The 25,600-nt window shown below is 32.7% G+C and overlaps 1 protein-coding gene across 1 annotated transcript; it reads right to left on the bottom strand.

The window, feature by feature from the left end:
- Positions 1-500: 500 nt before the first annotated feature.
- LOC136989961 (uncharacterized protein C7orf50 homolog) lies at positions 501-23,734 on the bottom strand. Its single transcript, XM_067288269.1, has 3 exons — positions 23,329-23,734; positions 19,532-19,688; positions 501-623 (listed from the first exon to the last, which is right to left on the bottom strand). The coding sequence occupies exons 1-3, from the start codon at positions 23,677-23,679 to the stop codon at positions 559-561; spliced, it is 573 nt and encodes a 190-aa protein (XP_067144370.1). The 5' UTR covers positions 23,680-23,734; the 3' UTR covers positions 501-558.
- Between the last annotated feature and the right edge of the window lie 1,866 nt (positions 23,735-25,600).

The raw sequence follows: 25,600 nt of genomic DNA, 5'->3' as shown, positions 1-25,600 counted from the left end.
TCTGTTCATGTATAGTTTCAGTTTGCTTGTGCAGTGGGTGTTTTATTGTGTTTTGTATTCTGTTTTTTGAAATATCTGTAAATGTATCATCAAAATGTTTTTAACTTCTGTAAAAACAGACTATTCATCATCATCATCATACACCATTCATGAATTTAGGCCATGTTGACCCGTTTCGGTCTCAGCTAGACAGGATCTACGAGTCGTTCTTGTGGACGTCCAGGTCGTCGTCGTCCTCGTCGTTGATACTGTAAAACTGCATGAGGTATCCTACCCGGTGACATTAAGATACATGTTGAAGCCATTTTTTTCTATATGTGGAGAGTTTTTCAATTAATGGTCTCATGTGGAGTTCCTCCAAAATATCCTCATTTCGACGATGATCCAGGAGCATATATCCAGCAGTTCAAAACAGATTAATAAATTTACAATACAGATTTTACAGAAATTAAAAACATCTTGATGTAAACAACAAAATGAAACACAACTAGAGAAAAGGATAAAAATTAAAAGGTTTTATGGAAAGTTTTGTACATAATTTTTATGCATACAAAAGAATTATACAAGAATCTGAATCAACATTCTTGCTCTGTTATATTTGTATTCTTGCAAATCCTTTGAACCTTTAAAAGAAAAATTTTCATATAAGTTTCAAAAATTTCATAGTTAATACATTAAATATTTACAAACAGAATATAATATATAGTTATAAATAAATAAGCAAATAAATTAACTATACACACACTCATTAATATATATGCAACTTTGTAGTATTGCAATACAATTGAAGCAGAGCCAGAAAGAAATAAATTATTCCTGCACCTGTTATGCACAAAAGAGGCAATTTTTCTACAGTACATAACAGACACAGACAGGTGAACTTTGCACTTGACATCACAAAAGAAGATATCCTTGTACCTGCAGGCCATGGGAGACATGATTCTTGCACAGGCCAGTTATGGAGAGATGATCCAAGAACAGAGCAATCAATGGCAATTGCTTTATTCTTGTGTTTTGTTCATTTTACGCACTATTTTCCATTAGGCACATGCAATACTGTTTTTATTTTTGACCCAAGCCTAAATTCCATTACGTGTGCTTGTCACATCAGAGAGCATGGACATTGTCACTGTAATACCTTTGTATGTTGAAAACAAAGTCATGGACTCCTATTTTTACTTTCCTGACTCTATTATCTATAACAGAAGGAAAGTATGGCAATCAGTTAAAAAATGACCTCCTTAAGATTTTTACATTTTTGGACTTAGGGAACCTTGAAACGTCAAGAAATGCAAAAACATTCAGAGCTTTTTTCTGTATGTATGACTATTAATGTGTGTGTGTTGTGTGTGACACAATTTTGTTTACCCTCTTTGAAGCTTAGTAACACCTGTGCTTTCAAAAATTTCTGAAACTTTGCAGGAAGATTTGTGTATCAGAAAGATTCATGCTATTAAATTTTGGTGGTTTAAGGTCAATGGGATGGGAGAAGAGGGGGTCGTGTGTCATCTCTAGTAGGGTCAGACTTAATGACGATTTTACTCTTTATTAGCATTTACAATTATTTATAAAATCCATTCCTACCCTCAAAATTAAGCTTTTTGCCATTTTATAATAGTTAAAAATGTAAACAATCTTTTTTTAAAACAAAATATTGTAACAGATAGTGCCACCAGAATTTTAAATGTTGCCGGGAAAGTTAAGTGATTCATTGCTGGAATTTTTACATTTAAATGGACCCACATTACATTTCTTGATTCCTTTCTCAATTAATGTAAAATGGCGGCTGGCTGCTGGCGTGTTTTTTCTTCGAGTTACTGTTTCGAACTACAATTTATTGTCTTCTATTAATTGACTTTATAGAAGATGTCTTTTTCTACTGTGATACTTTCTTTTTTAATTTTGTTCTTTTTGCTTGTTATTGGAGGAGTCGAACTTAACCCAGGCCCAATGTCTCATACACCACCTTCTTCACCTCGCAATAAAGCTTCGACGTCCGCCGGCAAACGCCGCCGATCTCCAAGCGAACCAACGCTGAAATCATCTCTATTGGAGGACTATTTTGCATCGCAGGATATTTCTTCTCAACTACCTCAGAAGATTCTATGTCTCCTCGAGGAACGTTTTGATACTATTCTATCGAAACTGGAGGAATTGTCGTCGAAATTTGACTGGCTGTCTAATTTACATAAGGAATACGACGAACGTCTGTCTCGCCTGGAAGGAGAAATTGCTGAACTTTCGTCCTTTAAAACTGTATGTATGGATAAACTTTCTCTTCAAAATTATTATATAGACTCGGTTCATAACGATTCGAAGAAGGATAATATCATTGTTTCTGGTTTGAGTGGCGATGACGAGGAAATAGTTAACAATGCTAATCGCTTTATTGAATTATTTAAAAGACAGAGCGGGGAGTCTATTCCTGTAGTTAATAGTTATCAAATATCGGGTACTCGACTTTTTTTGTTTAAACTCTGTAGTCAAGATGACAAAAGAGCTATCTTTAAAAACTTAAAGAAAATTAAAGCGTCGCCGTCATTCTCGCGCATTAGAGTCTTTGACGATTTGTCATACAGATCGAGATTAAGGCGTAAAAAACTGTTGCCTTTTTTTGAGGAAGCAAAATCTTTGAAAAAAAAAGTATTTTTGAAAGCCGATTGCCTGACTGTCGATGGTGACAGATTTACTTTTAATTTGGATACGAATGAACTACAGAAGATCGATACTTTTTTAGACAAACCCAGCCAAAAAGGTTAAGTGGAACAACTGCTAACGAGACAAATAAAACTTTAGAAATGAGGATACTGTCTTGGAATTGCCAAGGAACGCTGGACTTGTCAGTGAATGACCAAGAGTTCATTTATATATTGCAAAATTATGATTTAGTTGCTTTAACTGAGACATGGTTAACTAAGCATTTCAAACCGGTTCTCTCTATGTTGAACTCAGATTTGTTTCTATACGAACAACTTGCTAAAAAGCCAATTGGTCCCGGTCGTCCTTATGGCGGTCTTATTCTTGCAGTTTCCCAGAAATTGGGTTCCTCGGAAATGTTGTTTAACTCCGATAATCTTATGGTGATTAAATTAAACTATGGAAGATTAACAATAATCAAGCTTTCACTTAGTCAAAGCTTGATTATTGTTCTTGTTTATATGAGAATAGATCTTTATGATTTTCTGTTAAAAAAAATGGAAGACTTGTTGATGAATTTCCCTGACGACGATATAGTTATTTTAGGTGACATGAATGCCAGAATAGGCGAGGAACTAGATAATTTTTATGCTGGGAGTAATATTAATGTTCTAAATTCCCGAAGATCTAATGACTTAACATTGAACCAAAGAGGAAAAAGTTTTTTACAACTGATTAAGTCGCACGGATTATATATTTTAAATGGTCGATGTGCCTCAGACAATCCGGCTAAATTCACTTTTCTTTCAACAGTTGGTCTATCTGTTATAGATCTAATAACAGTAAATGTTTATTTACTAGATAGATTATTGGATTTTAGAGTTCTTGATATTTTTAATTCTGATCACTTTCCAATCTCAATTTCATTTGAATTTACGACGGATAGCGTACGGACTCTGAAACTCCCAAAAATTCGCTACGTATGGAAACAAGATAGATCGGATGACTATTTATCTTTGGTTAGCTCGCTGTATACCTCGATTAAGACCACTTTTTCGCTGGATGCGCAGAGTTACTATGATGAATTATTAAACATTTTGTTGACTTCGGCTTTACGATGTGGGATGGTCAAGAAGAACATTTCCTTGTTATCATTTGAGAAGCAATGGTTTGATTTACAGTGTCTACGTCTAAAGAAATCTAAGAACCGAATACTACGAATGTTTCGAAGAAACAAAAGTAGAAACCTCTTGGACGAATATTGTAAATTAAATAAAAGCTACAAGTCGCTATGTAAGGCGAAGAAAAAGATCTTTTTGGCTAAAATAAATTCACTATTATTGAAGACAAAAAATACTAGAGATTTTTGGTCACTAGTCAATAAGTTTCGAATTAAGAAACCGTGTGAAAATGCTATATCTCCCTCGGATTGGTTAAAATATTTGCAAGAGTATTTCGCTGGACCAGATACAGTAATTTATATCGATGTAAGTCTTAATAATACTGTGCCTCTTTTGGATGACTTTATTACCCTGAGCGAATTAGAAGTTGTAATCAGAAAATTAAGATCATCTAAGGCCCCAGGTCCTGACAATATAAGGAATGAAATGATAAAATGCCTTTCTACAGAAATACTAATGGATATATTAGATATGTTTAATTCCTTTTGGTCTAGGCGCTCCTTTCCACTATCTTGGAAACAAATTGCTTTGAGAATGATATATAAGAAGGGATGTAGGCAGACGCCAACTAATTATAGACCAATCGCTTTAATTAATGTATTTAGAAAGGTCTTTTCAACTATTGTTGCAAATCGACTCCGGATTTGGATGAACGAATTTAATATTGTTACACCTGTTCAAGGAGCATTTGTTAAAAATAGAGGTGTTGAATATAATTTGTTTATTTTGACCGGTCTTATTCAAATATCACTATCGAGGAAACGAGGGAAATTATATACCGCATTTATTGACCTCAAGAAAGCTTTCGACACAGTTGATCATGATTTGTTATGGTATAAGCTTAGAAGCATTGGTCTTTCTTCGTTTTTTGTCAACTTACTTAAGAGTCTCTTCTCCAATACTAGATATTTTATAGAAACTTTTTCATTAAGCACTGATTATGTTGAGTCCAATAGAGGGCTACCTCAAGGAGAACCACTGAGTCCTATCCTTTTTGTTTTGTTTTTGAATGATCTCCCGGGGCTTCTGAGAGGTAAAAGTTCTATGATACCTTTATCTTCTCATGTTGAAATTAACTGTCTTCTTTATGCTGATGATATCCTTCTCTTGGCTAATTCGGCTTCTTCGCTTAGAGAAAGACTTAATCTTACTTGGAAATACTGTGAAGATAATCGATTGACAATTAATTTGGAAAAGACAAAGCTTATGATCTTTCGTAGAGGTGGAAAACTTAAAAAAACAGATAGTTTTAGTTTAGAAAACCATAGATTTGAAATTGCGTCTAACTTTAAATATCTGAGTATTTATTTCTCTTCACATGGTACATTCTCCTATCATTTAAACAAGGTGTTACCTGCTGCAAGATCTAGGATCTCCAATCTCGTCTCGTTACTTATTAAAATCAAAGCGTCTTCATTAAATAACTACTTTAAACTATTTGATTCTTTGATTGGACCAAGTATGTTTTATGCTTTCCCGGTTTGGGGCGGTGTTTTAGTGGACAAGTTTGAACCGATACAATTATTCTACTTTAAGCGGGTGTTTCATATTAACAGATCTGTCTCGGGGTCTGCATTGAGAATGGAATTGGGAAGACCTCCCCTCGCAATTGGATTGGTGATAAAATTGTTTAGATTTTGGAGGAAACTAGTTGACCTACCGGAAGACGATTATCGAAAATTGACATATACAAGACTTTCAAAGATGGATGGTAATTCTTTTTTGAAGCCATGGCCAGCTATCGCTAAAGGATTATTAAATAATATAGGATTGTCATATAGCTATATGTGTTTAAGTGAGAGTCAGTTCTTTCTGGACTGTGATCGACGATTGAGAGACCTGTATTGGTTTAGGGATGTTCAGTATTTGACTGAAAGAGGCTAGAACAGTGAAATCTTCCTTAATGGAAAGTGGAGTCCAATGCCTTATTTATTGTCTGATTTGAGTTATAAACTAAAGTCATTTGATGCACAGTTTAGACTAAATAGGTTCTCCATAAACCTAAATGGCAAATCAATTAATATCTCGGACGATTCAGAATGTTCTTTTTGTGGATCAGTAGTGATGGATATGAGAAAACACCTTCTCAATTCTTGTAACTTCTTTTTGGATACCCGAGCTGTTACTTTGCCATTGATTTTTGTTATCAAATTATACTCGGTGATAATTTTTCTAAGCTAACTTTGTATAAATTATACAATTTCTTTGTTCATGTAGCTACCTGTAAACAATAATGTTCTTTTAACCCCGTTTGTAATAACGAAAGTTATATCAAATAATAAAGTTTGATTGATTGATTAATGTAAAATGGCAGAGTTTTATCAAAATCAGTCCATTAAATTTTGGGAACAAACTAGAGCCTGTACAAGATGTGCTAGCGATCGTGAAATATCGCAAAGTGCATGTCACAAAGCAATATTGCATGAATCGTGTGACGCTTTGTCACACATTCTTGTGAAATGACCTTATATCTCAAAAATGAAGTCATAGACCCCAATTTTTTATTGCATTCCATATTGCAATTAATGGAAAATGGCAAAGTTTAATCAAAATCTATTGATCGATCTATCTGGATTTTGAGAACAAACACAATTCTGTAAGCCTCGTAGAAGCAGCTCTGCTACAACCAGTTTCTCATAAGCATTTTTGAAAATCAAAAAGCAAACAAAAATATATCTATATGTACAGTGCAATATAGCAGTCACCACTAACTTAGACCAGGCTGCAGTTAACATGCCATCCAATAGATAGGTTTAAAAAAGTAGCTTTGATTCATTGATGAATGTTTTACATAATTCAAAACAAATATACAGTAGTTAATCATTATTTTTGCTAAATATCAACTATATCAACTTGATATCTTGCAAGTTTAACAAAATTGAGCCAGTCAAACTTGAGTCACAGGCATCAAAAAACATAAACTGCTGCGTCACTCCCGTCAATGAACATAGACCACTGCATGTTTAATATTTTGTTGCATCACCTTTTGCAGCCAAAACACCTTCCATAAGTTTCGACATGTTGTTGACTAGGTGTTCACATTCATCTGCTGTTATGGAATTTCAGATAGTTAGGATGGAAGCTTTTAGTCCTTCAACTTTCAAAGGGCGTGTTTTTTGCAGACATCTTTTCGTAATGTTCCATACATTCTCAATTGGTGAAAGATCTGGGCTGTTGGATGGTCAAGGAAGAACTTTTATGTTCTTTTCTGCAAGCCACTGTTCTGGTTTTTTTTTGATTGTTAAACAATTGTGGCCTCATCCTGTGGAAAATGTAGGTTCTATTTGGATATAGCTTTGCTATGGACAGAAGTAAACACTGTTGTAGAATGTTAATGTATTGCTCTGAAGCAAGTGTTCCATCAACAAATGTCAATTGACCCATACTACTGGCACTCATACACCTCAAAACCATGATGCTGGCAGGAAACTTCACTGAGCGATTTAACGATGCATCATTAGCTTCATTGACAAATCGAATGACACACTTGCTTTTGTCTATTGCTGATAATTCAAATTTTGATTCATCAAAGACCACAGAATCTCATGCCACTTTTGTTGAGATCAGGAAAGATGATTTTTGGCCCACTGTACCCGTTTCTTCTTTTGATATGCTGTTAGCAAAAGTTTTTCATGTGCTGCAAAGAACTGGTATTTCTTGCAGTATTATGCATGTTGTCGAAACAGATACATTCTTTCCATTTATATCATTCCATATTACAGTTACATCCAATGCTGTGGCACAGCAATTGTTTTTTACAATTATTTTCAAACTCCTATCACCAACTTTTGAAGTTTTTCACTGATGTCCAGCAGAGTTGTTAGGTGTAACATGACAGTGGTTAGTGTAATGAACAATAATCTGGTGCACTGTTGTCTCGCTTAGCATTAGCTCTTTACTAAAAGCTCTCTTGGACATGCCACGACTGTGTTTAGCAATGATGGAAAGGTTAAATCTTCTGAAACAGCTTTTCCTCTGGCCATTGTAGACAAAATTCAAAGGTTCATAAATGAAACTAAAAAAACACCTTATATCATTCACAGGATCACTGCAGGCTAAAGTGAGACTAAAATAATCAGTTGTTTCAGAAATACTGCAATTGTGACATTATTTAAATGCATATTATCGGCTGGGCTATGTCCATTGATGGGAGTGATGCAGCGATCTATGTTTTTTGATGCCTGTGACTTAAGTTTGACTAGCTCAATTTTGTTAAACTTGCAAAATATCAAGTTGATATTTAGCAAAAATAAAAGATTAATTACTATATATTTGTTTTAAATTATGTAAAACATTCATCAATGAATCAAAGCTACTTTTTTTAAAACCTATCTATTGGATGGCATGTTAACTGCAGCCTGGTCTAAGTTCAGTGGTGACTACTGCAGAGTAGTTTAATAATGGAAAAAATATGTTAATTCAATAATAAAAATATAAAATGAAGAAAGAAACATTCAGATTTGATACACTTTCCTACACAACAGATATTAAACGATGAATGTAACTTATAAATATCTCAGATAAAGGAAAGGATTCTCGTAATAACTAATCAATATTATTTAAAAGATATGTCATATATACTTGAATACAAGATGCCATCAAATCTAACATGCTCCTTAATTTCTACTTGCTCACCCATAGATTTTTGTTTTGAAAAATAGACAAATTTATGTAAACAGAACTGATTCTGTTAGCATTAATTTGTTCAGTATTTACTGCACAGTAAAGTAAGTTACTGTGCAATAAATACCATGTCTTCTGGTATCAAAACCTCTTCACTTTCAATGTTAGAGTCTTCTGAATTAACATTGAATTTGATATTCACATCTTTCCATACACAATCATCATCATTGTTTGAAGCATCAGAAATGCAACATTTCTTGAAAAACAGCTGCACGACTTTTTCTGCAATTTTTATCCATGTAGTTATAACATTACTGTAATAGACTAACAAGATTAAGCTAAGTTGATCTTTTAAATATTTACTATTACAGATACAGTGATACCTCGGTTTTCATCAATAGTCCGTCCTAAAACAATCAGCAAAATCCGAGGCAATTATTTCCATATGAATCAATGTAAATCCAATTAATTTGTTCTAGACACTACAAAATCCATACCAAAACACATTTTATAGAGAATAAATATAGTGCTTAATACTAAAAACAATAAGAAATTATTATAAAATGAATATAAAAAACATTGTAAAGAATAAATGAACATTTAACGTGGCATTTCCTATGATGGAGCTAAAAGAAAAGGAAAGTAATGAAATTGGACGTATTCAAAATTTCCGCATCAATTCAGTGAGATGCTGCCAGAAGTGACGCAACTGCCGGCGTTTTTTAAACAACACAAATGCGCACTGCTGGAATTTCGGGAGAGAAAAACAATAAAAATGGCAAATGATGTGGACTTCCATGTTATGTTAAATTTATTTTTGAACTTATTTAATGAGAACAGCTTAATGAAAAATGAATATTTCGAAAAGAGAAATAGGGATAAAGACTTTTAAAACTTCTGTAGGAGTTTTAAGTAATTAAATCAATCCTAAGATTACATTTTAACAACTAAAAAGAATTATGTGATGTCTTACATAAATATACTAGTACAGTAGACTCTCGTATAACGTGGGAAATACGTTCCACGTTGTAGGAAATTGCATTATACGGGACAGATCAATTTATGCAAATTCAGGAATCTGTAAATTGTAACGATTGTCAATAAATTTGTACTGTATAACCAATATTAACAAAACGGCATCGTTGGAACTTATTTGTTGATACTTCCGGTAGTGAATAAATGTTAAACAGTGAAGTGCATAATTTTAAGTTGAATAAAATTATTTTCCTCTTATATCTTTAAATGAGTGTGTATTATTATTTTTTTATAAACCGCTACTTCTTTAAACTATCAGCTTCACTATTCATATATAAACAACAGGTAAGTGTATACATTTGCTTTTCTAAACAAAAAATCAGAAACTATGTGAAAATGTTAAATTTATCTTACGCGTTATACGGGACTGTTTATCGTGCTGTATGAGTACTAGTCGCAATTTTTTCGTCGCGTTGTACGAATTTGCGTTATACGGGAGTCTACTGTATATTAAAATAATCTATTAATGTACTAACCGAATATTAATTTATTCAGGGTTTATTCATCAACAAATAAATTCAAAACTGTCAATGCAAAATAGAGCTCTTACAAGCTTTATGGTGGCTGCCATCTTGTTTGCTGGTGAATCAAGCACTGAAAAAAATGCTTGCAGTTTGCTGAGATTTTGAATACACCCATTGTTTGGCTAGATGTGTCAAACAATGGGTGTATTCAATGGGTGATGCTCACACAACGAGAAACAATGCCACACTGAGCAGGAAAATGTGTGGGTCGCCCTTTCCTTTCGCAAAATAAACAGTGAGGTCACGTAGACATTCCGACAAAATCTGAGACAAAGCTTTTCACAAAAAAACATTGACAAAAACCGAGATATTACTGTATTGGTCTAATAAAATCATGTAATTAGCAATAGAGAAATAAAGATGCATAAAGAGAAAACAACACCTTTCTTAAATTCCAGCAAAAGTTTAACTATATAAAAACGTTTTCAACTGATTTCATCAGTCTTCTTCAGTTACTCAAACAAAAAAACAAAAAGAACGAACCAAATTCAAATTTACAAAATCATGAGAATGGAAAGAATTCTCGTGATTGCGCAGACTATGCAAAAACGATGTACCGAAAAAACAGTAAAAAATGCAAATTCTTGACAAAAAAATGCAGATTCTTGACAAACTATATATAATATCACAATCCTACGTTATCCAATGAACAAAAGGAACTTACGCATAATATATAGACGCAACCCGACAGTATACCGTCTGTTAAGGAATGATAAGAGGAAAGAGAAACCAAATGAGCTAACAGGAGTGTACTCAATTCCAATCAGGGACCAACGTTTTAAATCCGATCTAGTGTACATTGGGGCCACCTTGCGTGGTTTACAGCAAAGAATAAAAGAGCATAAGCAATCGGTTAAGAGGACAGTTGACAGCACAGTCCTAGCAGCATTTGCTAAGCAACAGGAGATCACGGTACACTGGGATAGTGCTTCCATCATAAAAGCCACTAGATCTAAACAGGCCGTTAGACACTTGGAGAAATTAGAAATATATAGGGCACAATTAACATCCCATTGCATCAACCACAGGGACGCAGATGGGCTATCGTCTGCTTGGAAATCGTTCATTGGATAACGTAGGATTGTGATATTATATATAGTTTGTCAAGAATCTGCATTTTTTTGTCAAGAATTTGCATTTTTTACCGTTTTTTCGGTACATCGTTTTTGCATAGTCTGCGCAATCACGAGAATTCTTTCCATTCTCGTGATTTTGTAAATTTGAATTTGGTTCGTTCTTTTTGTTTTTTTGTTCGAGTAACTGAAGAAGACTGATGAAATCAGTTGAAAACGTTTTTATATAGTTAAACTTTTGCTGGAATTTAAGAAAGGTGTTGTTTTCTCTTTATTATACCAGTTCCAGTAGGTTCGTTATTCATTTTCAAAGATGCATAGCACTAGAGATTGCTAATTATGATATATTACCTTGAATCTAAGATGCACCCTATTTTCAGAAATACTAAAACCAGAAAAAGTGCATCTTACATTTGAGAAGAATTAATCAAAAATCCAAGAAGACTTTTATTGAGGAGAATACAAAGATTATCTAGAAAATTACTTCTAGAAAAACAACCTCCATCAAAATTTCTCACTTATAGTTCACACAAAGTAGCAACAACTGGTAACTTTATTTTATAAAGATCCAAAAGCCTGGATGATTAGTTAGAGATTTGTATTCGCAATTCTTGACGCAAAGTATAAAACAAAATATTATCAAGAAAGGTTGACAAGGTTTTGAAAATTTCTCTGATCAAAAATTTTATCAAATAAAGTAATCAGTAAACCATATGCTCTATCCTTTACTGATTAGAAAATATTGGTTCATTGGTCAACATTGCTTTATTAGAACAAAGTTCAAAACAAAAACATTAAAGAAAGGCTGTGCAAAACTATTTTGACTTTCAGATTGGTGATATTTTGAAAGAAATTATCTTAGTTATCTTAGTTAGAAAGAGAAATCCTACAATACAAAATGAATCTGATTAATTAAAGCTTCATTAATTGAAATTATTTCATAAATCAAATCCTTCGAAATTCATATTTAAACAGATGTTTAAAAAATACAGTTTATTCAAACTTTTTTTAGAATAAAATTTGATTAATTCAAAGCTAGTGTAGCTTATATTTCAAAAATAAAATTTGAAAAGAGAAAGCAGAATAAAAGTCAACTGATGTATAAAAGTGAATTTCTAAATTCCCAAAATGTGTGGGTTCTGTAAACTCCTGGAATGTAAGGAAAATTGTCACATTTTAGTTTTACTGATATTTTAGTCTGATAGTGAGGTTGTTTAGCTATGTTTTTACAATGCCTATGCATGCAAATGTACACAAATTTATTATTAATTTAAAAGTTAAAATGATTAAAACAATAAACTGCATTCTTTAATTCCTTTCTTTTTAAGAAAAATTATCTAAAACTTAATTTTATAAACTCATTTATTTTCACATAGATTAATCTCTTGAAACTGCTTAATCATCATTAGAATATTCAAGATTACAATTATATAATAAATATTCAGAAAGGCAGCTGCAAGTTTTTCAAAAAAAAATTTTTTTTAGAAGAATCAAATCTTTTTTTAGAAAATTGTATTCCGTTGTTTCTTTTTAAGTTTTGTTTTTTAAATGTTTATAGAAATAGGAATATGCTATTCTAACAGATAGATCTTATTTATGCTTTTGATTTATTAATGACCTTGGGTCTAAATCATTAATTTTCTGTTTGATGTTAAGTAATGATTTGAAACTCATTAATAATGGTTGCCAGGTCTTACTTTTCCCCAAAAGCTTTACTTTTTTTTGTACATTTTACGTCTTATGTTTTCATTTGCCTGAAAGAAAATTTCTTCATTTTTTTTTCCCTCTTGTATCCATACACATCAAAGTATTTCATTTTAAACATGTTGATGATATATTTTAAAATTGCAAGAATTTGTCAACCTTAATGAGCTGTATGAGGAATTTTGTGAGTGTAAAGGTTTTATTAGTGTTTAAATTATCAAGGCAGTGATGTTGATAAGCGGCTGTATTTTTCTTTTCCTAAAGTTTCTAAGAAAAGTGTTCCAAATATAAATAAAATCATTGTGTTTTTACTAAGTATTCCAGGTTCTAATACTTTCATAGAAACAGTTATTTTCAGTAATGAAGAATAAATACACAGATGTTAAAAACAGGAGCCATCCAGAGCTGATCAAAGCAGAACTACAAATTGTACACAATTTCCCTTTCACTTGTAAGCAATTTTCAAAACAGGATAAAAAAATTATTAAGAGCAGTTAAACCACAAAAGAAATATTAGGAGTAAATAGCATGTAAGTTAATGTAAACAATGTTTTATAGACTTTAATAAAATGCTTGATCTGTGGTAGAAAATCTTCCTTTTTTTCTGAAAAATACTTGGCAACCCTACTCGTTAATATTATTAAAAGCTGTTCTATTTTTAGAATTGCAAACATTTTCACCGCCCCTCCTGGACTCTTCTTCAGGCTTCCTCGAATAGGCCGTTAACATTCGAATAAATATTCAATTTGAATTTCTTTTCGATTCTAAAAATAGAACGACACCGGTTAAAAGGTTAGAAGAGTTTATTTAATTACTACAAAGTCCGGTGCATAGAGAGATTATATTATTAAAAGTGTAAAAAAGATCCAATTGTTAGTACGTGACAAATTTCTACAAACATTTAAATAAATGAGCAACTTAAAAAGAAACAGCAGAATGTAATTTTTTTAAAGAAAAACTAAATGCTTAAAATTTAAAAAAAAAATTTATCCTTTAGCTGTTTCTCTGAATATTTATAATTGTAATTTTGAACATTCTAATGATGACAGATTAATCTCTCAAAAATACTCAATGTTAAAATAAATGACTTCTTAAAAATAATCCTGAGATGTTTCATCTTAATTAAAAAAGTGAAAAATAAATTGAAAAGATAATGTGATATCATCAAAGAGCAAAAGTACCACTGAACACTAGAAACGTGTATACAAGTAGCTTAATTTTCCAAAAACAGATAATTCAAAATTGTTTGGATTCCATTAACATTTGAATTTAAAAAATTTAACTGTATCTAATTTAATAAAGAATGATAAATTTCAAATTGTAAAGCTTACTGTATAATGTAAAAGTATAAAACATGCAAAGGGAGGAAAAGAGATATAGACGACCCTAGCAGGAATTTGAAAAAAATTATTCTAGATTACTCTTGATATATCAAAATAGAAAGAGGTTCTATAGCCTTAGCACAAACAAACAGCACTTGATATATGTACTGTAGATAACTATTAGAAAATATGAATATATAGACATTATAAAGAGAATAAATATACAAATTTGCTAGAGCAGTCCATGAAAAACATGCATGGGAACATAAAATAGATCAGAAGAACAAAGTAAAGCTTTATAATTGAAAGACAGTCAAATTTGAGATGCTTACCATTTTTAAATCAAGAAGTAATTCATAATATAACTGATATACCATGACTTATAAAACCAAATATAAAAAATAATAAAAGTTAACTCACGCCAAAGTTGCATATATTTCTGATACTTAGCACTGAGTTCAGCGTTAACGTAGATTCTTCTTTTTATTGCAAGCACTTTCGACGAAAAATTATGATCGTCGTCTTCAGGCGAATGTGGAAAGAACAAATTTGAAAGAGTGCCTCTTTCAAATTTGTTCTTTCCACATTCGCCTGAAGACGACGATCATAATTTTTCGTCGAAAGTGCTTGCAATAAAAAGAAGAATCTACGTTAACGCTGAACTCAGTGCTAAGTATCAGAAATATACCAAATATACTATAAAAAATTTCAAAAATAAAAGTCAAGCCTTGAAAAATGTTAAAGGAACACAAAATTGAAAGTATCGACCTTTCTTAAGTGATTGACATTACCAATCAATAAGTTAATTAAGGAATTAACAACAAACACTAGACTTTAAAGGTTGTTTATGGTGTGTTTGTAACAACAAACATTAAACAAAGTCAGAAAAATTACATGATAATATACAATCTGAAGTCACATTATTTCAAGTCAAATATTTTTCCCCGAACAGAGCTAGATAGATGATTGGTATGACTCTATTGTCAACAGGAAAAGTATGATGTATAGAGGCAAGACTACTACTAAAATTGAGGACATCGTGACAAAAAATTACAGCCCAGCATTGTGACGATGTCACAATAAATAATTGTTCATTTAAAATTATATTACCAAAGTGGACTTTCACTCACAGACAAATTACTTTTTTATACAATGATTAGTTTCATAAAATCAATTTTCTTTTGAGATTTATAATATTATAATTGTTGCAGTCAATTATCCCAATCATATTCTTATTAACGGTCATTCTAAGAATGTATGTAATTTTGTTCAATTGTATATTATTTATAAAGTTTTTTGCAAGTTTAGACATCAGAAGAGTTTACAGAAATACCTCTCTTGGATCCTGCAGTTAGTAATGATTCAAAAGTTTAAGAAAACAGCTTTGAAGGAACAGGATCACTCAAGATCAGCTATTGACTGCATCTGCAACAAAGGGATCCATAAAAGAGACTGTCATTTAGTCTGACTTTTTTCTGGTACGGATGGAAATTGATGCTGTCTGGTCTTGGAGCATTTTATAGGAAAACTAGATTCACTTTTATCAGGACTGCAACACCCATCCAAGAAATTTACTGAATAAAAATCAGCATATACTTTGTAACTGCAGAGGGGTATCACGATATGTTTTGCAGTTTTGTTATTTGGTAATTGCAACAATGAGAATGCCTGAAAAGAACAATTTCTATGAAAGATGGAGCATCACTTTATATTACATAACCAATGCAACAGCTTCAGCATAACCAGTTTACTGAAGAAAATGTGTGTTCAGCCACTTATTCCCATATGAATGATTACCTCATTCACCTAACATAATTTCATGCAATTTTAGTTTGTCTGACTAGCTCAAAGCTAATGTCTACTATGAAAATGTCCCTAAATTAGCAGCCTTAAAAAATAAAATATATACAGAAAATTTCTCCTGACATGTTACATTCTGCTGTTGAGCATGTGAGCCAAAAGCAGTTTGTGGTTCACAAATGTGGCAACTGACAACCACATGAATGGCATGGCTCCATTGAGACTGGTATATTCAATCCAGTTTTAATGAATGCCAGTTTCATTTCATCTTTCATTTCGTTATTCTTTTACATGTAGGTTAAATGGTTTTTACCTTGAACAGTGTCATGTTTACAGATTTTGGAGTAAAATGTTTTTGATGAAATCCTTTTCTTCATGCCCTAAATAGTATATCTACAAAATTTGGTGCTGTTTTGATTGTTAGATCAAGTACCAGAAAGCCATGAATAATGAAAGTTTAATTATGGCCACCAATACTTAAAGAGCAAAATATGCAATTATATATGTTATGGACAAAGTGATTAATACGGGCATTATTCATAATGCCCAATCATTATGAATAATGACCAACAAAATTGGGCATTGTAAATTGTAGTGGGAATTCATTGGTAAAGTACAGAATTTTACCAATGAATTCCCACTACAAAATGCAACAAACATATATAACTAACAAGGGCCCATGTGCTTTCAAGATATTAGCCTGGAATGATCCCATCAGTCCCATACCAACAAAGAGACAATAGGTACAAGTGTATGCATAAAAAATAACTTTAATCCTTGCTCATATAAATTCTTTGAAGCATCCTCCATATGTTGTCACACATGTCTGTAGCCACCTTCTCAATGATTTTCTAATCTGCACAAAAAGGCCAGACATATCAAAGGCAGCTGTAATACTATCCTACAGTTCCTCCAACATTTGTATATGAGTTACATACATAAGCTGTTTAAGATGGCCCCCATACATGGAAATCCAGTGGATTGAAGTCAGGGTAATGTGTGAGCCATGTTCTGGGTCCCCTCTGCTGATCCAATGATGTCTGAACTTCAAATGTACTGCACATAGCATTCACTCATATTCCGCAAGGCTGATATATGTGGATGTGCCATTATGCATGTACTACATGTAGTGTCTTGTAGCCAGTGGTAAGTCATCCAACAACAGAGGTAAATCCTCCTCAGCAGCTGCTGAAGAGGATTTACCTCTGCCACACCAGATAAGCCACACCAGTCAGTTTCTGCTCTATCACATAAGAACCTATCTATGATGATGTCCTGAAACACACCCATCCATATCAGACCGAAGTGGTGCCAGTGTCTTCAATGGATGATTCCTTGGAGATCATCTCTGATCGTAGATAGTTGAATATCTTGTCTATGTTGAAATGGGCCTTGTTTGTGTAGATAATATGGGCCAGGAATTGACGATCCCTTGTACAATGCCTTAATACCTATTGACAGAATTGATAGTGAGGGATGTAACAAGCATCAATACCTGTACTCTCTGTAGGTGATATGGAAATAAGGTTGTGGTCATGATAAACTGTGCCTCTGAAACACCATCTTAATAGAATGAGTACTTGTGAAGAGGTCATCTTCCATCATAGACACTGTCTGTTCCTCGACTGTAGGGCACCCACCCAACATCCCAGAATACCTTTATGTTGGATGTCTCGAAGAATTCCTCTCGTGTAATTGCTGACGCATTTCAATACACAGCCTTGCCATGGCACAGGAAAACCTTCAAGTATAGTTGGTGTGTGTCTTCTAAATTTCTGTTGGCCTTCCCTCTGTGGAAAGAATAGACCAATGATTCCCTAACTTTTTTGAGCCCTGCCCACTTGGTTCCATAAACTTATATTCAATGTCTCCTAACTGTATCCCCAATGCCCCTAACCCACTGTGACTTTTCCTTGTGTGAGAAAAGCATGAAAATATCCTTAGAAAAGCTTTTCAAAAAAACCTCACCTTTTACAAAGCTTTTACAAACCTCACACTGTGTCCTTACTATACATTGTTCTCCATATATGGAAACCAATTAAACACAATTTTTCTGCTTTCTCTGTTTTAACTCTTTTCAGGGAAAAATGCTTGAATTGAAATAATGTGACTTCCAGTTTATACCAGAAGCTAGTATATAGTTAATCAGGGCCACTTGCCCCTAGTTTTCCATAGCTGGTCTCAACTTTCATCTATCTAGCTCCATTCTCGAGAGTAAGGAAGGACAGACAGTGGGAATTTATAGGTCTACAATTTTTTCAAATTACAGCCCAATTAAAACAGAACATATAAATTTAAGAAATAGGTTATCATTATATGGAAATGCAGTAAAACCCCGCTTAATGCTGATTCAATATAATGCGGTCTGCTCGAAGCCTAGAAAAAAGCTAAAAATTTATGCTGATTTAAATTATCGCGGCATTTTATTGATTTGTATATAATATGATTATTTATGAACATGAACCAATCAGCAAAAGGTGTACTTTCTTTAAATCTATGTTTGTTTGGTGCAATTTTGGAAAAAATATATCATCATGGATGCAATAGGAAATATCGGCTTTGCTTGGCAAGAATTAACTGATAAATGCATGAACAGAGTATGGAAGAAGTTATGGCTGAAGGTATCCAAGAATTCTCAACAAGAAGAGCCTAACGCTGTATTGTTAGCTTGACCAAAGTCAACCTAACAATACAGCGTTAGGCTCTTTGACAATACAGCAAGACTACGAGATGTAGAGGAGCAGGATTTTGAAGAGTTACAGCAGATTTCTGGTGAGAGTCTTACTAACAACGACCTTTAAGAACTGACAGAACAAGGAATTCATGTAGAACTAGAAAACAGGGATTCTGAAAATGAAGAACCCAAAAAATTTCTCTACAGATTTCCTTAGTTAAAGTTTGGTAACAATAACCGAAATCATTGATCAAATTGTAGCAAATGATCCAGATTTTGAAAGGAGTGCAAAAGCAAAACGAGGCATTTTGGATGCGATCTTCTGCTACCAACATTTGCTTAAGGAAAGAAAAAAGTGACAAATGAAACTACACGACTTTATTGCAAAAAACCAGAAATTTCAGAAAAGTCAGGACTTTCATCACAAAAAATGAACTTTACATTTCTGTGTGCATGTTTATGTGTTATTTAACATATATTATCATACAAATTAATATAAAAATAACTTAAAATTAAAGTAAAATTTGCTTTATTTTTGGTCAAGTGTTCCCCTATCCTTATTTACTCTATGTTAAAATGACCTCGTTTAACGCTGTTTCATTTAGCGCTTTGTCGTCTAAGAATGCATCCCCCGCGTTAAGCGGGGTCTTACTGTACTTTATTTACAAAATTCTAAAGGAAATAAATATAAAAGACAAGAAGTAGAGTGGAATAGCATGAAACGAAAATTTAAAATATTTTAATATTACAATATATGAAAAACAAATATAGAATTATGTAACAAAAGCAATCCTTTGAGAACCTAATTTTATTACTTTTGTTGAAAAACAAATTTATGAAAGATTAATTTAATTCATGAAGTTTATTCCCTCTAAATTTCATTTACAATCAGCTAGAATTTGAAATAGTTATATATAGAGATACATATGTATGTATATGATATAAAATGAAAACTTACAATTTGAATGTGTTTCCGTATCTGAAGTTTCATTCATTTCTGATTGTCTATCATATGCTTTAATTATATCTTCAGCCTCTGATAATATTTTTGCTCTTAAATTACCTTGGATATTTTCTAAATATTTTAATAATATTTTAAAATCATCATCAGATATCTAGAAAAGAAAAAAAGAAAAATTAGAATTATTTCTGACAATCATTCAATAGTAGAAATGTAAAACTGAATAGCTATATTAGAATAAACAACTTTAAATCCATTAATTATAATTGAATAGCAAATATTTTCAGCTGCATTTATCTGCCATCTTCAAATTCAAAGAACAGAACAAAAAACTTAGTAGTCATAGACTTGAATATCAGGTATGTAATTCAAATGTATGTATATTAAAATTGAAATTTAAAGATTAATTAAAATTGATTTAAAATGTAACAAAATTAATATATGTAAATAAGATTATAGGTCAAAGAAACTTAAATCTGTTAGAAATCTATTTAGCATTATATATAGTCTAACTGTAAAACAGCTTCCATGCATCAGACAAATAGTCTACATCAAAATAATTGCAGTCATGCTCCTTATGCTATTTATATACCCATAGTCTATACCAGGTCTGGCCAACCCAAATTGTTTCGCGGACCACTTTGATCATGCGTAACATTACGGTGGGCCACAATTTAGGCAAACATGCTTTTAAAAAAATAAAACAAATACAAAAGAAATAAGATTTTATTGTTATACCAAGAGTTCGTACTCATATTTGCGCATTATGACAATGACACATGCAAATTTTCATTTATTTAATTGTTTTGGTATACACATAATGGGAAATAAAAGTTCTAATAGATATATAATATCACTGTAGAGGGCCACAAGAATTTAACGTGACGGGCCATCGGGTTGGCCCAGGCTAGTCTATACATATTGGCAGATACTAAAGTAATTGCTGAAGATGTCTGATAAATATGACTTAAAATTTCGATCGAATTTTAATAACTTGTATTATATGTTGTTGCTTATTCAGAGCCACAGACATTAAACAGCCTTTAATATTCTTCATTAACATTAATTATATATTAATACTACTTAGATCTTTCTATTTATTTATTATTGAATGTAATTTTCAAAAAAATAATGTTATATCTACACTCAAACCTGTTTTTGTGAGGTCTTTTTTTGTGCGATTTGTTTTGTGTGATTTTTTGTGTGCGGTATATGAATTTCAATCAAATTGGTATACTGCACAAAAATAATTGCACAAAACACATTGCACATATAAAAAATCGCACAAAAAGAGACCGCACAAAAACAGGTTTGAGTGTATATTAAAATTTCTTCTAAATTAGCAAATTTTTATACAATATTAATAAAACTTCTATTGTAATTTAAGAAATTAAAATATTTTGTTAGTATATTCTAAATTCTTTATTAGATCATTTTTAGCTTTTTAAAGTATTTAAAATAATAGTTCTTGGAAATGTTAGATGGGACAATTTTGGTAACTTTACTATACACTATTCATTTTAGAGACATCTGTTTTTAGGTTAAAGTTTACAATCTTACAACCTACTCCGTCATACTTCCACTCAATGTACAAGATCTTGTTCGCAAATGAAATGTTTTGTTTTTAATTTGCATGTTGAAGTGCTAAGTGTACAGAGTTTGTCACTGCACACATGTGGAGGTAAAATTCTATTGTGTTTTAATCTCATTTTTCTGATGCATTTGAATGTGCAAATTTAATATTTATATTAGTGATTTCTTCAAAAGAATAACAATTATGGATATTTATTGACTTTCATGCATGACTGCTGATTTGGTGATGTTGCGAGGAGAATATAAAGAATTATGTTTGGATGAGAGAATTTCTTCCGATGTTAAATTTGCTGTGAAAATTGGTCTTTTTCCTCCCAATAGTATTTGTGAGAAAAGTAAAAGGATTAGGTCCTTGAAGCCACAAGTTGGTTTGAAACATCCTGTTTATCATTGTTTTAAATGCAAAGTTTCAAAAAGTGAAAGCAAAGGAACTTTTAGAGCTAATCATGGTAATAGCGAGGTTGAGGCCGAAGTTTTAAACATGAAAACGTGTACGTCGGATGTTCAGCACCGCTTTCCTGTAAGCCTAGAAGTTTGACAATGGCATTTGGAATGTCGAGCATGATTCCATTGACATTCTAAACGCCATTGTCAAACTTCTAGGCTTACAGGAAAGCAGTGCTGAACGTCCGACGTACACGTTTTTAAGTTTAAAACTTCGGCCTCAACCTCGCTAATATGAGTTGGGAGAAAATATTTCTTTTTATTTGGCATGTTTTGTGTGGAGTGTAGTTTGACAAACACTTGTAATGCTGTAGGAATTAGCTGCAGAACTGAAGTGAATTGGAAAAATTTTGTAAGGCATGTAATGATGGTTGCTCTCCATAATTTGACAAGTTTGAAAATAGGTGGAATAGGTAAGACTGTCAAAATAGATGAGATAGTAATTTGTAAAAGGAAGTATGAGAAAGGTAGGAAAATGAATGGAACCCATTGGGTTGTGGGAGGTGTATGCAGAGAGGATAGTGCATATTTTGTCACTCATGTTAATGACAAGTCTAAAGAGACAATAAATTGGGTTGTATATGTTTGTTCATTCTGGGATGATGGTTAACACGAATGAGTGGAAAGGATATTTACATAAAGATGATTTGGAAGGTCACAAAGTTGGCCATAAAACAGACAAACATGCAGAGCATTTTGTTTATCCTAAAACTAAAGCTCATATTCAAAGGATAGATAATTTGTGATTGTATCTAAAGGACCATAAAAATGTTCCTAAGCATTTTGTTGAAGAACTATCAGAATCATATTTGTATTCTTTTATGTACAAGAAGTTGATAAAATGGTTGGCAATTAGTCCAGGCTTAAGGTTTCACAATATATTAAATTGTATAGCTAATGTGTATCCTGGCTATGAAAGACAACCAGTTTGGAAGGAGCCAGAAAGTGTGCCTGCAGCACCAAAAGGTAAAAAAGAGGAAGGGTGAAGACAACAATTCTGTGGAAGGCACTTCTGCATTTTTAATGAAATGACAAACAGTAATGAATCATGCAGTAAGTGTATTTTGAGTATTTTCCTTTTGTTTTGTTTCAGTCATCTATTTTTTCTAATTTTCTTTTTTTTTTTAATTAATTATAGTTTAAACATATATGTGCAAGTTTAGGCATGTTTGTTCATTATAAGAAAATGTGCCGTATGCAAGGTTAGACGTCATCATGCGACTTCGCTGAAAAAGCCCAGAGAGATATCTTGGTCGTGCGCATTACGTTCCTCTTTCCAAGATCTCATAAGTAAACTGGAAATTGCTTATGACAGGAGAGGTTGTAAGATTTTAAACTATAAGCTGTTTTTATTACAGAATCTATACATCAGTAGTAGAAAACGAGCTTTTTAAAACAAACAACATACAGCATTAAGATTATTATTAAGTCACTCATAAGAAAGAATCTTTAGTAGTTTGTATGTATCAAAAAATCTTTTTAAAAAAATTTGACAATACAGTAGTTAAGAAGTTGTACTTTAAATATACATACAATGTATATTTAAAGTACAGCATGTGTAATACATACTGTACATACAGTGTACTTATATTTCAATTTGCTAATAACCACAGTAACTACAAATAAGTTAGTAGAACATTAGTTGTTAAATATTAGAACAGTACTGTACATCATCAGTTGTTAAATATTAGAACAGTACATCATCAGTTGTTAAAATATAAACATATACATAACAATTAATGCTGTACCTAACTAACCTGCTGATTATCATACAAATGTCTGATAAGCCAAATTTGACGTTTTTTCTTAAAAGACCACGAATCACGACGAAGTTCCCATTCGTGTAAATAATCTAATGCATTTTTACTCGCCAATGCTTTGTTGACTTCGTTTTCTTTTCGTGTATTTAACTTTGCTTCTTTAAGTTTCTTCCTCTTTAATCGTTTTCTTTCTTTATCTTCTGGATTTGCTTTTCTTTTGATTTTTACTTCTTTACTCGGATCATCCTCCTCCTGTACAGATTCTTCTTCAGGTTGAATATTTTGCACATACTGGTGAGATTTTTCTAATATCCAGTCTTTAAACTTTTGCCTGCTTGTCTTGCCCATTTTAACAAACTTCGGAAATATTCTCACGTGTTGCCGTGTTGCCACTACAAGGCTGTCCCCTGGTGATAAAATCAGAATGAGAATAATAAATTTTATTTAATTTTAATAATAATTTTTTAAAATTACTTCAGTGTACATATTTTTCATATAGTAGTAATAGTTTATTGTACTTATAATTTTTAAGAATCTAAAAATTAAGTTATTCATTTCTTTGCCAATATGAACAGGCCAGGCCGGATGGCCGAGCGGTCAAGGTTTTTTTTTTTTTTTTTTTTTTTTTTTTTTTAACTCTTTCCGCCCTGTGGGCACTAAGAGGGCCTCTCTTTTAGTAGGCCCATTATGGGTTCGGCCAGGCCCACAATGGGGCGACCGGGTGGTGAGGGACGGGGCCCGACATATCCGAACGGACCACCCCCCGAAAAGTTTCTGGGGATTATTCGACCCGTTCGGATTCGATCCCGGGTCCCCCAGAGCGGTAGGCTGCCACCTTTACCGCTCGGCCATCCGGCCGTCAGCGGTCAAGGTTGCAGCCTACCGCTCTGGGGGACCCGGGATCGAATCCGAACGGGTCGAATAATCCCCAGAAACTTTTCGGGGGGTGGTCCGTTCGGATATGTCGGGCCCCGTCCCTCACCACCCGGTCGCCCCATTGTGGGCCTGGCCGAACCCATAATGGGCCTACTAAAAGAGAGGCCCTCTTAGTGCCCACAGGGCGGAAAGAGTTAAAAAAAAAAAATATATGAACAGGCCGAATCAGTTGCGTAGCTACATATTTAGCGTCCTGGAGCAAGTGCGCCCCTTGTTCCTTGGAAGAAGTCTCGCGAAATTTATTTTGAACATTTAATTTAAAAACGTATATCTAATTATTTCGATTTAAAACCTTACTTAATAACAATTTATTTAAAATTCAAGGCATTTCAACAATAAGATATTCAATTTAGTAAATACAAATATAATAATAAAACAAAATAGAATTCTTTAAGTAAGGAGTACCTAATAATAATTACTGTATTGACAAAATGTATGAAAGTTTATTTTCATAACAAATACATAATAAAACATTTAAAAAATACTTGTTGTTTTCTCGCTTCTTCGTTTGCAAATCGATCAATCGCTTTCTCCAGATCAAGTTGGCAAGCTATTGTTTTTTCAAATGACAGTAGCCAGAGCTAAGACGGTGTTGTGACATTGCTGCTTCTGAAAAATTTTGGGGGGTTCTGAGACCCGGGATTTAAACTGGCGCGCCAGTTTAAATTCCGTGTCTCAGAGCGGAAAGGTGATGCCTTAACTGTCCCCGCCGTCCAGTCCGCAACACTAGTCTATGTGTAGCATTGGAATGTTGAGTAAATTCTTATACATAGCAATTATTTAATATAAACTATGACTGGCGACGTTATTTGTGTTAATTCTTAAAATATGCTTTACTGTGCGTTATAATTATATGCTTTTGACATATTTATATTTCATTAGAAATCATATAATGATATTTATTAAGTATTTTATTGTAACTGTGTACTTTGATATTTTAAAATAAACATGGTATTAATCAAGATAAAACGTTAAATATCTTGAAAATAATTTTCTACAATAATAATCTTTTTTAAGAATAATGACGTTATTTTAAAATATTTAAGCGTTCTGTAGCGTACTAACTTCGGATGGCAGTTATAAGGTCATATTTCGAATGTTTAGATTTTAAAATTACCCCTGTGGCATTAAGAGATTATTTTATTTTGCAGGTTCATTATTGGGTTAGGCATGCAGCACAATGAGGTAAGCCAGGTAATGAAGTACGAAGCATGTGTTGGAAACAGCTGTTTATGAAAAATTTCTACTCCGCACTCGACCCCTGTTTACGTTCTCGAACATTCGGCAAATAGTTCGAATTTAATTTATTCCGGGAGGTCGTTCGAAGTTCGAA

This window comes from Centruroides vittatus, unplaced genomic scaffold (genome assembly GCF_030686945.1).
Source record: "Centruroides vittatus isolate TY-2023 unplaced genomic scaffold, ASM3068694v2 scaffold_861, whole genome shotgun sequence".
NCBI classification, from domain to species: domain Eukaryota; kingdom Metazoa; phylum Arthropoda; class Arachnida; order Scorpiones; family Buthidae; genus Centruroides; species Centruroides vittatus.
Note: the sequence above shows the minus strand (reverse complement) of the source record. Positions and strands in the feature narration are given on the sequence as shown.